Genomic DNA, 15,095 nt, shown 5'->3' on the forward strand with positions numbered 1-15,095 from the left:
CCTTGTGGTACCAGGTATACCCCACTGTTCCTGTGTCCCCCAAGTGACTGGAGAGAAAGAAATATAATGGTGAGTACACACAGTCTCATTTTTCGGCATATATAAACTCTAATAACAATACCCATGCTTACGAACTCTAGAACTTAAAGGGACAGTTCAGTGTACAAATGAAACTGGTTAAATAGGCTGTGCAAAATAAAATGTTTTAAATATAGTTAGCTGTTGACTAACTGAACAGTTATGTCCCATTTGGCCCCCCCACAAGTCGCTGACTAACGAAGAGGTTAGATGATATTTTTGCCTAACTATATTAGAAATTTTTTATTTCACAGAGCTTATTTATCCAGTTGTATTTTTACACTAAACTATTCATTTAAGATAACAATAACCTTTGCTTTTATGCTTTTTCAAGAAGCCACTCTTCTATGGGGGAAAAAAATATCAACCCATTTTTGTCTATAAGCCCCTCTAATGTACTTACAATCTAAAAATACAAATGTAAGCAGTTATTAGGAAAATATATTTTTTCTAGATATACCGACACCATTGTATCTGTTATCACTCTGTAGTACTATTTTTTTAAACTTACAGACTCTATATATAAAATGTTCTGCATTTAAAACCGTACCTGTGCATTGCTATCCTGCAGTTTTGACTATGTAATCACATTTTCTGCAAAATAGCATTGCTTTTTAAGATACGATCATGGATGTGGTTGATCTTCTTAATATATGGCTTTCTGTGTGTTTCCCATGATTTTTCACCATTAGTCCCCAGAATCTGATAGCACAGAGCCAGTCTGGAACAGGAAAAACTGCTGCATTTGTCCTGGCTATGCTGAGTCGTGTGGATGCAAAGAAGACTTATCCACAGGTGACTTATCAAACTGAAAATCTGTAAAATAATGCTAAATGGTTCATATAGTAACAAAGTTTCACCTTTATATATTCCATAGTGCATGTGTCTTAGTCCTACATTTGAATTGGCTTTGCAGACTGGAAAAGTAGTTGAAGAGATGGGAAAGTTCTGTAATGGAATTAAAGTCATATATGCTGTTCGTGGAAATAGACGTACGTGTTTTTATTCTGTTATAGTAAAATGTGTCTACAATTACATTTACCCGGGGGAGGCTAAACAGCAGATACGATTGTTTCAGCTGTTGCTGGTGGTCCACACCCGTGGACTGTGAAAGCTAATTTACCAGAGCCATCCCATTGCCCCCTACTGACCTGACTTTTTTTTTTCCAAACAACATTTAAGAAAATATTTAAAAAGTGCAAATATATTGCCCCTTCCTGGATTCATCATGAACTGCATCATTTTCAGTTTGAAACATGTAAACCCTATCTATACACACATACATATATATCAACATCAACACTTGTAGATTTTAGTATTGCAATAGCGTCGGATATTATGCTTGTTCAAGAAATGATCCAAACCACTCTTAATGGCTTTAACAAACTTTGCTATTACAATATCACTTGGAAGGGCATTCTACAACCTCACTGCCCTCACCGTAAAAAAATAGACGCTGCTTTAAATGAAAGCTCCGTTCCTCTGGTGTACTTATTGTAACATACCCTATCTGTGTATAATCCTCTCTAATCTACTTGTACAGAGAGTTTCATGTCTCTGCACTCTCTCACCGCACTCTCTCCAGCTCAATAATATCCTTAAGGACTGGAGCCTTAAACTGCACTGCATACTCAAGATGAGGCCTTACCAGTGGCCCATAAAGAAGAGTCAACATTTTTATCCCTTGAGTTAATGCCTTTTTGTATGACAAAACAGTACTTTGATTTGCTTTAGTATCCACAGAATGACGCAGCCTGGAATTAGACTTAATTACAAAAATCCGTAGATCCTTCTCAAATAAAGGACACCCCCCAACACACTACCATTTACTGTGTAACTTGCATTTATGTTAATTCTACGAAAGTGCATATCTTTGTACTTTTCAGCATTGAACCTCATTTTCCATTTTGCTAAAATTTGCAAACAAAGAAAGCGACCGAAAAATAAGTCAAAGTTATATAAAACTTACTATGACAAACAAAAACCCACTACTAATGCTAGGTTAATTGTATTGGTTTGTACCGAGTGAAGAGGAAGACCCAGGTGTGAACGCCCTGGTATATCGCTAGTTTGTAGAGAATCAAAATTCCCAGCAAAGTCAGTATTCAGAGTCAAAGAAAACTCACCATGTTCAAAAGGTGGTCCAGGTGCTTGAAGGCCCGAACCCATAGCTAAGGGAGATAGATCATATATCGAAATGAAGACTTCAAATGCACCGGACAGTGAGGTTATCTACTTTAAAAAAAAAAAGTTAATCCATTAAAAACATCACGCCTCATTTTCCATTTTGCTGCCCAGTTTTCCAATTTTGTCTAAACAATCTGTAAAGTGGCAGCATCCTGATTGAAGCTTATAGTTTTGCACACCTGGTAGGTCATTGGGCCTTCCATTCATTTTAGAAATTATTTTGTAGGGGTTCATCTCCCCTGCTTGCCTCTAAATATACCTAGGAACGAAATGTAAATTTTTTTTTCTGACTTTTTTTAGCTGGAAAAGGTACCCAAATAGAAGCACAGATCGTAATAGGAACACCTGGTACTGTATTGGACTGGTGCTTCAAACTAAGGCTTATAAATGTCAAAAACATCTCTGTGTTTGTGTTAGATGAGGCTGATGTCATGATAAATGTTCAAGGTCATTCTGACCACAGTGTTCGTGTTAAAAGGTAAGTGGCTTTTTAATTAGAAATGATGCTTTGGTTTGAATGTTGAAGGACTGTCCCATGGAGAAATTAGTCGTCCACGATGAGTCTCTGCTACCACGGGCAATTAAAGGAGAAGGAAAGGCAAAGTCACTTGGGGGTGGCAAAATGTTAGGCACCCCCAAGTGACTTAAATCACCTACCTTTTACCCCGGGCTGGTGCCCCTGTTCGGAGAGAACAGCACCACCCCCGTGGTAGCTGCAGCGCTTCCTGCTTCGTGTGCGCGCATGCGCAGTAGAGTGAGAAAGCTGAGCTTTAACAGAGAAGTCGGCTTTTCACTCGCATGCGCCGGTCCCGGGAATTTGCCGGCAAACGAAGGAGGAAGCGCTCACTACAGGTACCCCAGGCTGGTGCTGTTTTCTCCTAACGGGCACCAGCATTTTGGCACCCCCCAAGTGACTTAGCCTTTCCTTGTCCTTTAATCTCTTTGCATTGCCTTTCCATCAGCAACAAAGTGAATTGCTGGTGGAAAGGTATACCTATGTGTTTTCCAAAGTTGCCTGTAGAAGGGAAACTTTTCGTGGCTTCAGAAAAACGAAGTGATGCATATGTTCTTTCTACTGGCGATTCACTTTGTTGCTGGTGGAAAGGCAATTCAGGGAGATTAGTCATCCGTGGTTGCAGACTTTTTCATGGGCAACTAATCTCTGTGGGGCATTATAGCCATAAAGAGATACTGACACCAGAAATGAAACTTTTTTTACATCTACAATAATAATGACTTTCCATGCTATTTATAATTTTGCCACAAAAGTATTTGCCCAATGCTTTTACATTACCTATCCGATCCCCTATGTTCCTCTATGAAGGTCTGCCATATTTGTGCAGCAGTAGGCCCTTAGCATTAGCAGCTATAACTGACAGGCTGAGAAGGAACAGTCAGGTTGGCAAAACAGTCAGGTTTAGGAACTTCCAATAACAATTACTCACAAAAGCAGCCATATTAGCAAAAAGTGATCAACATGACCTATAGGTAACTTTTTACGTAGATTAATATTTTAAAGGGTAGTTTTTTCATGTCAGTTTCACTTTAACATAAAATGGCTAAAATTTATTCTACAGTGGTTCTCGAAAATTTGTGAACCCTTTAAAATGTTCTATGTGTTTATGTGAATGTGACCTAAAACATAATGATTTTCAAACAAGTCGAAAAGTAGATGTAGAAAAGTTGGCCAAATATAATAATTTTTGCTTCATTTGTTTATGTATTTATTAAGAAAGAAAACATCCAATAACATATCTGCGTATGGGAAAAGTAAGTGAATCCTTAGGATTATTCTACCATTTGAAGCTGGAGTGAGAGACTCAGTTTTATTTAAATAATGGGATCCAGCAAAGCCTGATCACACATACAACACATTTTTGGATGTTTGTCATGGCTCGAATAAAGGAGGTGTCTGTGGACCACAGAAAAATAGTTGTTGATGCCCATAAAGCTGCAAAGGTTTACAAGGCTATCTCTAAAGAGCTTGGACTCCACCAATCAACAGTCAGACAGATTGTGTACATATAGAGGAAATTCAGTACCGTTGTTACCTTACCCAGGAGTAGTCGACCATCAAAGATAACTCCAATTGCAAGGGGTCCAATAGGTTACAAAGAACTTAAGCAACTAAAGGCCTGTCACACATTGGCAAATGTTGATGTTCATGAGTCCATCATCAGGAGACACTGAACAGAAATGGTGTGTAGGGTAGCAAGGAAAATATTGCTGACCATCTACAGATTGCTAAAGATCATATAAAGGATACTGGAAGAATATTTTGTGGATAAAGCCAAATTATAACTTTTTGGCTTAAATGCGGAGAGGTAACATCTGTAGAAAGAAAAACACTGCATTCCAGCATAAAGAGCCTTATGCCATCTGTGAAACGTGGTGTGTGTGTTCTGGGTTGGGCTTGTTTTGCTGATCTGGGAGACTTGCCATAATTGATGGGACAATTATTTCTGAAGGAAAATGTCAAGACATCTGTCCATGAATTAAATCTCCAGAGACAGTGGGTAATGCATCAAGACCATAGTACTCCCAGTCTACCAAATAATGGTTAAAGAAGGGTAAAGTGAATGTTCTAGAATGGCTTAGCCAAAGTCCTGACCTTAATCCAATTGAAATGTTGTGGAAAGACCTAAAGCAAATGGTTCATGTGAGAATACCCACCAGTATCCAAGAGCAGAAGCTGTTTGACAGGAATTTTAGCCTATTCCTCCATATAAATTTTCAGGAAAACAGTTACTGCAAAGGTTTAGTTGCAGTTATTGCTGCACAAGGTAGTCACGCCAAATACTGAGAGCAGGATTCTTTTACCACTTGCAAATGTTGGATCATTTATTTTTAGTAAATACATAACCAAATATAATCATTTAACTAGTTTTTATATACTTATAGAAATTGTTTGAAAATCAGATTTAGGTCACATTCATAATAAAAATATAGAAAATTGTAATTTTTTAACTTTCAAGCACCACTGTAATTTGGACTAATCTAATTTGTTTGTCTTTTACAACTTGACCAATATACTGGATGTACTGCCTGAATGAATGCTAAAACCTTGGAATAGTAATATTGGCGCTGTACTTTATTGAAGGCATTAATTGTGTTTCTCTATTCTGCCCATCCTGTTAGTGCAGATGTATGGGTTTAAACCTGAAAATCTCTGGAAGCAAGGCAAAATAAACCAAAAAACTTTGTAGGGCCTCCTCCTCAGTTTATCCACAGGGCTTCACCTCTTATATGGCAGTTTATTTTGTCCTACCACAGGAGGTAGGGCTCTAAGGATTTCCCAGCATTTTTAAGCATAATGTTGTTAGGAATTTGTTTTGTTTTACTTATCAATACGGTTGCTAAGTGAGGAGAGCCTGGCTGGTGGATGCCATTTTTGTGTTCCCTCTGGGGCCCTTTGTCCAGGTAGCTAAGGCCCAGGAGGCCAGAAGAGGATTTGGATGAACCCCCCTCCCCCTAGCTTCTGCCTAGGGGATGCATTGCCCTCCAACAGGTCACCTTCCATAACAGCTATGGAAAGCCATAAATCGCCTAGTGCTGTAGCACTTCATCCAGCAGCACCTCTTCAGCTATATCCTCTGCTCTGCCTGGTCTGCTCAGTTTTTTTTTTTCTAATATCATGAGATGCACACCTGGCATTGGGTAGGTCTGCTGCTGGATCTTAAAGGAGAACTACACCCCCCCCCCCAGGTCAAAAAGCCCCTTAACTGGCCTGCCTCGACATCCCCCCCTTCTCGTATAGTCCACTGACACGGACCCTGCTTGAGCGTGCACAGTTGATGCTGATTTCCTGCTAGCCCCAACTGCTCATGCTCAAGCAGGGTCCATATCAGCGGAGAGACCCGAAGTATGTTTGAATGAACGGAAGATAGAGCCATTGTTCTCTGCTGTGATACTTGTTGGTGTTTTTTAAGTTACAGACTATGCGTTAAGGGGGGAAAGGGGGTCGAGGCAGGCCAGTTAAGGGGGCTTTTAAACCTGGGGGTTGTTCTGCTTTAATCAGCGAGACAGACAACAGGTGCCGCAACTATACTTTCTGGCGGCTTCTGACTGCTATACTATTCTGCTGGTCAGATTCAATTCTGCTAGCAGGAGGTAGGAACAATCACTTCCCCTCTAGCTACTGCCTCTCCTCCCAGCCAAGAAAAAGCATGACTGAAGCTAACACAAGAGGCCTTATTCTCCTGGGAGGAGGAGCCAGCAGCCACTTCTATATAAAATTTAGCATGTGCAAATGCTGCAAAAGAATGCCACCAGGGCACAGAGAGCCACTTTGCATTTCATGCCTGTCTCCCAAAAATCATGCTGCGGCCTTGCTGAGTTCCTCATGCTCTGGGGAGTCCTCACATTGAGAGGAACATTCTCAACTAACCAGTGTTTCCCTGGGCTCCCATACCTGTCCAACTCTCAGATGGCATAGCAAAATTAGCAGACTCCCTTCACAATCTTTTAGAAAAGCTTGGGACCCCAAGCACAAAACCCGCAAGCACCAAGCAGTCTCCTCCTAATGTTATCAGTCTAGCACAGAGCCTGCTTAGCAAAGGAGAATTGTCTGGGCATGTTTCATCAGAAGAGAAGGAATTACAAACATCCTCATCTGAAGCAATTAATGCCTTAATTTTTTCAGTTCTAGATACCCTGATATAAAAACTTCAGGGAGCTCTTCTAAGAATCTTAGATTCTAGCTTGTATAGGTCAAAAACTCCCAGCAGTACACTACCAAATTTCCAAAGGACTGCTCCAGAAAGCTGCATACTTTAGATTTCAAGGCCAAAAATTCCACTAACAGAAGGTTTATCCCAGAAAATTACACATTTATCGAAAGAACAGATTCTGGGCAATCCAGAATAGGTAGAACTACCTGTCTACTCCAAACTACCAAGTTGCAATGCTTTCCTCAAGTTACTGGTTTTTATCAAAATTTGTGAAATTTCTTAAAAATCACTTCAAAGCTTCCTGTCTACAGTATCTTATCTCCCACATATCATTAGGTACCAAGAGAAAACACCGTCAATATGAATGCCAGGGGTCCACTGAACAGCTTGATGCCCAATATGTATAGGTTTACCTAAGTATATGGCATGTAGGGGCCCCAATGTGAACATACCCCCCATGAGCTATCATTTCTGTCATTTCAGCTTCTGCAAAATCAACACACTTACATCATTTTGTGTGGGATAACGATAGTAAAAAGTATGCTCACCCCAGAAAGCCATATATTTTTGGAAAGTACACATTCCCCAAATCTAAAATGGGTACCTATGTTCTTCTACTCCAAAGTAGCAACCTGCAAAGCTTTCCTAAAGTTGGCAATTTTGATATTTCCAAAAATCCTCTCAAATCTTCCAGTTTGCAGCCTCTTATCTCCCATGTATCATTAGGTACCAAGATAAAACACCCTGAATTTGAACTCCAGGGGTCCACTGAACAGTTTGATACCCAATATGTATAGGTTTACCTAAGTATGTGGCATGTAGGGGCCCCAATATGAACATACCCCCATATGATCTGTCATTTCAGCTTCTACAAAATCAACACATTTACATCATTTTATGTAGGATAAAGCTAGTAAAATACTCACCCCAGAAAGTCATATATTTTTGGAAAGTACACATTTCCCGAAATGTCTTTCTACTCCAAAGTACCAAGCCGCCAAGGTTTCCTAAGTTTGCCGATTTTTATGACATTTCCAAAAAATCACCTCAAAACATCCAATATGCGGCATCTTATTTTCTATAGGTCATTAGGTACCAAGATAAAACACCCTAAATATGAACCCCAGAGGTCTACGGAACAGTTTAATGCCCACTGTACATAGGTTTATCAAAGCACATGGCACTTAGAGACCCCAAAATATACCTTGTGCACACTAATTTCATGGCTTATCTTTACCTAATTTATAAACACATGGCAGTTTTATGTAGGATAGAAACTGCAGAAATGTAGGGTGACCCCTGAAAACCATATATTTTTGGAAAGTACACATTCTGACAAATCCAACATGGGTAAAGAGTCCTTTCTACACCAGGTACCAATATGCAAAGCTTTACTAAAGTTAGTGGTTTTTATGACATTTTAGAAAATCGCCTAAAAATGTTGCAATTTGCCGCATTTATCTCACATTTATCTACCAAACTACAAAGCTATGCTTAACAGAACGGTTTTTATGACATTTCTGAAAATCATCACAAAAGCTTGCATTTTGCCACATTATGTACCCCCACATTTCATAATGTACCAACATAAAACACTCTAAATATGAATGCCAGGGGTCTACTAAACAGTTTGATGCCCTATATGCATAGATTTACCAAACTATGTGGGGTACAGAGGAAGCCAAATTGAAATACAGCAGACAAAATGTCCATGTGCAAAGACAAGTAACAAAGAACATGCAATAAAATTGCTAAAATCCAAAAAAAAACTGAAATCAATTTTTTCTCCTAGTGATATCTGCAGTCAGAATCACAGTTTGTCTGTAAAACTAATTTGCCCAAGCCAAAATACTCAGTCAAACGAACAACAACTGAAAATGCAATAAAATGGCTAGAAAAGCAATAAAATGACTAAAAATGCACCAAAATCACAGAAAATGTAATAAAAACACCATAATAATAAACACAACATAATACACAAAATGTATTGCGCAGTGCGGTTAGCGAATACACTATCCGCAATGGCAATAAAACATTTTTTTCAGGCAAGAATAAAAACGATGTGATAAAAAAAAAATTACAAAATTACATAAGTGTGTGTGTGTACACATGGCAAAATGTGTTTTTTTTTTTTGTGCATGTGTGCAAGTAAGTGTAAGTGCCGTGAATGTGTGAAACCCCCCCCCCCCAACATGTAAGTGTGAGTATGTGTGTATTAGTGTAATAAGTGTGTGATTGTGTGTATCTGGCACTAACCTGGGGTCAAGAAGCTGGAGATCACCGCTGCAGTCGGGTCTGGTGTGTGGAGCAGGAAGTGAGGGGGGAGCTCAGGAAGGGAGGGGGAGAGCAGCAAAAGCCTGACACGTAGAATCTTGTGTCTGCCTTTTCCCATGGGGCCCCTGGGTGATCGCGCCCCAAGGGCCACTATTTACCCCCCTCTGCTTGTTCTATAGGGGTTTTTTTTACCTTGCGCTCGTTCTCTGCACTCAGATTAAGCGCAGAGAACGAGCACAAGATAAAGAAAACGTAGCTCCTATGTGCTTGGCGCTTAACATCTTTTTATGCCTGCACGTAGGAGCTTCGTGCTTGGCAGGGAAAGGGTTAAGGTATCATTGTTGATACCATATTGTTTTTGTTGACCCTCTTCTCCACTTACAGAGCTAGTTTACTATTTCTTTGAAATACATATTTAAAAACATATACCCCACTGATGCCTCAATTAATGTAATTTTATTGGTATTCATTTTGATTATTAAAACTTAGCCATAGCTGCTGCATTTCTCGAGGAAATGTGGTAACTCTTATTGGCTGTGTCTCGTGTCAGTCTGGCATTGCTTCCTGTGCCTGGGAAAAAGTGCTGCAAATCTAACATAACATTGGTTGCTTGTGTACTCTTGCAATGACATAGGCAACCAGACCCAGCATATCGCAAAACTAACAATTAGTCCAATAGAGAAAAAAAGTAAGGGAAACGCTTGGGAGTGATGATGTAAGCATATAGGTAGTTCTGGGTTATAGCTGCTAAGCTCAACTTTTGTGTCTGGAAGTAGCAAAAAAAAAAAAAATCCTCAGCAGATCATAAAATTTATCCTGCTTGACAGATAAAATTATTTTCCAGTTTTTGTGACAGATCCACCCATAGTTTGGGCACTGACTGGTCTCTCTGGAACTTGATGAACTAGATGACTCATCACTCAAATGTATTGATGTATCTATGATGGCCTTGCAAGCCCAATAAAATGACTTGATAAAGTGGGCTCTGGTAAAAGAGATGTAAGGCCTTTGCTATTACAACAATCTCTCACTGTGGAGAGTCTCAACATTCAGGCATAAACTTGTAGCTTGATACTTGTGTCTAGAGATATTCTTTAATAATTTTACTTTAACAGATCAATGCCGAAAACTTGCCAGATGCTTCTTTTCTCTGCCACCTTTGGGGATTCTGTGTGGGCTTTCGCTGAACGAATTGTTCCAGATCCTAATATCATAAAGCTGAAGAAAGAAGAGCTAACTCTTGATAATATACAACAATTTTATGATAAATGTGAAAACAAGGAGCAAAAATACTCTGCATTGTGTAACATGTATGGGATTATAACAATTGCCCAAGCAATTGTATTTTGTCAGGTAATTCCGTATGTTTATTTTCTAAGGGGAGTTTTGCTACTTTTTTCTCTGTGGGCTTTGTTTATGTAATATTACTTCCTGCGATGTTTTCCTGAGACATGGAATCAAAAACTCCTAAACTATAAAAGGTTAAAATGTGTATGTATGAACAAAAAAGCCTTTAATTAAAACAAAGTCAATCTTTAAAACAACATGCAATCAAATAAGCTGCTGCTTGCTTAGAGTAACTGACTTAAAACCTTATAAATAAGATTAAAAACCTAGTCTTAAAGGAGAAGGAAAGGCTTCTTGGGGGTGCCAGAATGTTAGGCACCCCCAAGTGACTTTCATAGCTTACCTTTTACCTCGGGCTGGTGCCCCTGTTAGGAGAAAACCGCACCAGCCGGGGGTACTTGCAGAGAGCTCTTCCTTCTGTTGTCAAAATCCCTGGGCCAGCGCATGCGCAGTAGTGTGATAAGCCTACTTTATTGTTAAAGTTCGGCTTTTCAGTCTACTGCGCAAGCGCAGGAAGATAGATGAGGAAACGCTCACTCCCTGGTACCATGGCTGGTGCGGTTTTCTCCTAACAGGGGCACCAGCTCGGGGTAAAAGGCAAGCGATTAAAGTCACTTGGGGGTGCCTAACATTTTGGCACCCCCAAGAAGCCTTTCCTTCTCCTTTAAGACTAGGTTTATTCATCAACTGCTTTGCCAGAAGACATGTTATAAGGTGCTACAATCAGTGATTGCCTACTATAAGCATATTAAATGCTCAACTGAAGAGCATTAAAATAAATATTAGAAATAAAGCATTGAAAAATGTTACTGTATCTTTCATGATATTCACTTGTAAGCTTTATCCTTGATAAAAAGCAAGCTGTTTTTGCTTGCCATCTATGAGGTGGTGTAAAATAATGGCTAGATCTCTTTTAATAGATAATTTCCAAGAGGGCGATTCATAGTGTAAAATATGTATATTAGCAGCTTTATCAATAGGCCATTTACATTATTTTTTACGGCTTAAAAAACTTGAGGTAACAATGGTATACCTATTTCAATGTAACTTTTTTGGCAAAACATAATTGAAAGATTTATATTCCACAAATAACCTTTTATATAGGTTTTGAATTTATTATAATTGCTAAGATCCCTAATTCCTTATCCAAAAAATGAGTTTTGTGAGCGGGGAAATAGCCTGAGTAACAGTCATAACCTGAATAGCTGTACCAATATAAAACCCACCACTTAAATATATAAAAATGTATTTAATGTAATTCATTCCATTTTTTTTTCTTCTATTTTCCCAAGCTATCTATAATTTTTTGCACTTAACATAGCCAGCTTGCCATTAGACTTATGGGCACCACTTTTACTTAAAGGAAAAAGAAAGGTAAAGTCACTTGGGGGTGCCAAAATGTTAGGAACCCCCAAGTGACTTTAACCGCCTACCTTTTACCCCGGGCTGGTGCCGCTGTCAGGAGAAAACAGCACCAGCCCGGGGTAGCTGCCGGCGCTTCCTCCTTCCGGCTTCGCTGCGCGCGCATGCGCAGTAGAGTGAAAAGCCGAACTTAAACATTTAAGTCGGCTTTTTCGCTCTACTGTGCATGCCCGGCCACCGGCAGTTTAGGAAGTGGAAGGAGGAAGTGCTGCGCTCCAGGTACCCCGGGCTGGTGCTATTTTCTCCGAACAGGGGCACCAGCCCGGGGTACAAGGTAAGCGGTTAAAGTCACTTGGGGGTGCCTAACATTTTGGCACCCCCAAGTGACTTTGCCTTTCCTTCCCCTTTAAGCTCAACAATATATGGTTTTCTTGTTTTGCCTAACTCTGTGATCTTATTTCTGTTACCAGACTCGAAAAATTGCCAATTGGCTTTCTCGACATATGTTAGAAGATGGTCACCAAGTAGCATTGTTAAGTGGCGAACTTTCAGTTTGTGACCGTGCAGAAATGATACAGCGATTCCGTGAGGGGAAAGACAAAGTACTTGTTACTACTAATGTTTGTGCACGAGGTAGAGTTTGTTTTCGTCTCAATGAAAATATTCAAGCAATTTTGTAAGTCTTTACATTCAAAAATTATTAATTCAACAAGTATAAAGTTTGTATAAAGTGCTGACATATTCAGCAGTGCAGTACAAAAGAATGGTGTATACAACAAAAAAAGTGCAGATTGCATACAGATAGTAGAGCATCCTGCTCGTAAAAGCTTATAATCCAAACAGATACATTTTTTTAACATATATAATTTGGAACATGTATAATGGTAAAAAAATTGGGGTGTGGAGTGGAAACTTATATGTTGAAACAAAAAATGTTAACACTAAGAAAGTTTCTGTGTAATGGTTTATATTAAGTAAAAAAAAACAAAAAAACTCTTAAATCTTCTGCTTTCATTGTAGGTATTGATGTTGAACAGGTCTCAATTGTAGTGAATTTTGACCTGCCAGTCAATGTTGATGGCTCAGTAGACTTTGAAACATACTTACATCGTATCGGCCGCACTGGGCGGTTTGGAAAGAAGGGCATTGCAGTGAACCTTATAGAGAATTCCTTTGTGTACATGCTAAAGGAGATTGAAGAACACTTCAGTAAGTTCTCCAAGAACACTGAATTTGGTTGAGATGAGTCAGTTCAGTTTAATAACATTTATTTATAAAGCGCCAACATATTCCACAGCGCTGTACAATAAGTGGGTTTCATACATTGGACATACAGAGATACTGTGTATTACTGAAAACCATTTGCTAGGTCAAGACTGTTGCCTCATGAGGCAGGTTAACAGGGGCACCAAAAGCCTTGTCTCTCTTCTGGAGTTGCTAGCTTACACAACCATGCATTGGATTGCCAACAATTCCCTTCCAATCATCAACTTATTATGTATTGCAATTTTACCACCTAGAAATTTATACTTGTTTTCTTACACAAAACAAATACTTATTGGGTGAGGAAGAGCTAAATTGTTACTGCCTAGTTAATGAGTAATAGAAGGCAAATTTGATATGTACTGTATAGCATTGCAGAGCTGTACTTGGCATTAATACGCAATATATAAGGATTTTGTTTAGCTGCTCAAAGCAGTCAGGCATATTCTGGTGAATTTAAAACTTAATTAAAGTTGCTAAATGTCTGAGTATTGAAATTATATTGAAATTTTTAGTTTGGAAAAGCATTACTTATTACATATTTCCATTTTTTTTTGTAGCCACAAAGATTAAAAAGCTAAACAGTTGGGACTTTGATGAGATGGAGAAAATATGGAAGTAAAGTTTAATGGTGATAATGAGAAGTCAACATTATCATTCTTGGTCTGAAGTTATGGTTTCGTTTTCTACGCTAACAGTGCCAAACTAACTTCTGTTGCAGAATAGATGTAAAGTTAATTTTTAAGTATTAAAATTAACTGTTTAATATTTCACTTTTAAGTTACATTATTGTGCAAAATGCAGTACTAGTGAGCGATCTAAACTTATGGTAAGATTGTTGGGATTTACTGTGATTTACTTTTCTGTGTAGCATTATCATTTGGGCTAACCTGCTTACCAATGATTGTGTATAATTAGGTGTGGCAGCACAAATTTGGAGTTTTGGGTATCAGCTTTTCACATGAGCACTTTTGGATACATCATTATAGAGCAATGTTTTCCTTGACACCGCCTTTTTACATTTTTGGTTGTTTGCAAAATTTGTAATTGCACATTTTTGTACGAAAGCCCATATTAATACTTTTGCCAGTCTGCACATAATCAGATTGTATAAGAGCACACATTCACTACAAATTTGGCTTAGCATTAACAAAAATAAAAAAGAAAATTACCAAGCACTTGATGGATTGTTTGTTTGTCACCACTTTGCACTGTGTTATGTTTATGGATTTTATCATTGTTTTCCCACTAATGTTCTTATGTTTTGTATTTGGAAGTGTAATTCCTGAAAAAAAGATTTTCTTACAGTACTGCTGTAGAAGTCATAAGTTAAATATTTGCGTTTTTGACCTGGGTTTTCTTATAATAAATTTGCTTGTTTTTAATTTTGAATGGGTTTTGCCTTTCCTTAAGTCTTTGTAAAGACAATTTAGGGAAATTCTAAAACAAGAATAAAAGTAGTATTTAAAGCAATTCTGTCATGGTAAAACTTTTTTTTCAAAACACATCCGGTAGCAGAGCTTCTCCAGCAGAATCCTGCATTGAAATATGTTACTTAAAAGCACAAACAAACATTTTCTTTTCTTTTTTTTTTTTTAATTTAATTTTGAAATTTCACAAGGGGCTGGCCATATTTTTCATTTCCCAGGGTGCAACAGACTTGTGACTTGTGCTGTGATAAACTTTAGTCACTCTTGCTGAGCTGCAAGTTGGAGTTATATAGTTAAATAGGGATGATATCACCCCCATCTCTTTCACTCCAGTAGCCGGTCAGAAGCACTTTTAGTAATAGAATATTGTACAGTGTTAACCATAGATTAAAACCTGAAATTTTAGGTTAGGTGATACTTTTTATTGGCTAAATTAGAATATAAAATGGGTTATTTTAGGGCTTCTTAGGTCCCTGCTTCAGGC

General features: G+C 38.5%; 1 protein-coding gene across 1 annotated transcript in view; it reads left to right on the top strand.

Moving 5' to 3' along the window:
• The window catches only part of ddx25 (DEAD-box helicase 25), a 49,646-nt gene extending 34,992 nt beyond the window's left edge, over positions 1-14,654 (top strand). Inside the window, 7 exon segments of the mRNA NM_001016345.2 lie at positions 771-873; positions 956-1,070; positions 2,566-2,743; positions 10,325-10,562; positions 12,389-12,551; positions 12,939-13,127; positions 13,742-14,654. Coding sequence (NP_001016345.1) covers positions 771-873; positions 956-1,070; positions 2,566-2,743; positions 10,325-10,562; positions 12,389-12,551; positions 12,939-13,127; positions 13,742-13,803 — 1,048 coding nt within the window. The 3' untranslated portion in view covers positions 13,804-14,654.
• The last annotated feature ends 441 nt before the right edge of the window (positions 14,655-15,095 follow it).

The sequence above is a fragment of the Xenopus tropicalis genome, chromosome 7 (genome assembly GCF_000004195.4).
Source record: "Xenopus tropicalis strain Nigerian chromosome 7, UCB_Xtro_10.0, whole genome shotgun sequence".
NCBI classification, from domain to species: domain Eukaryota; kingdom Metazoa; phylum Chordata; class Amphibia; order Anura; family Pipidae; genus Xenopus; species Xenopus tropicalis.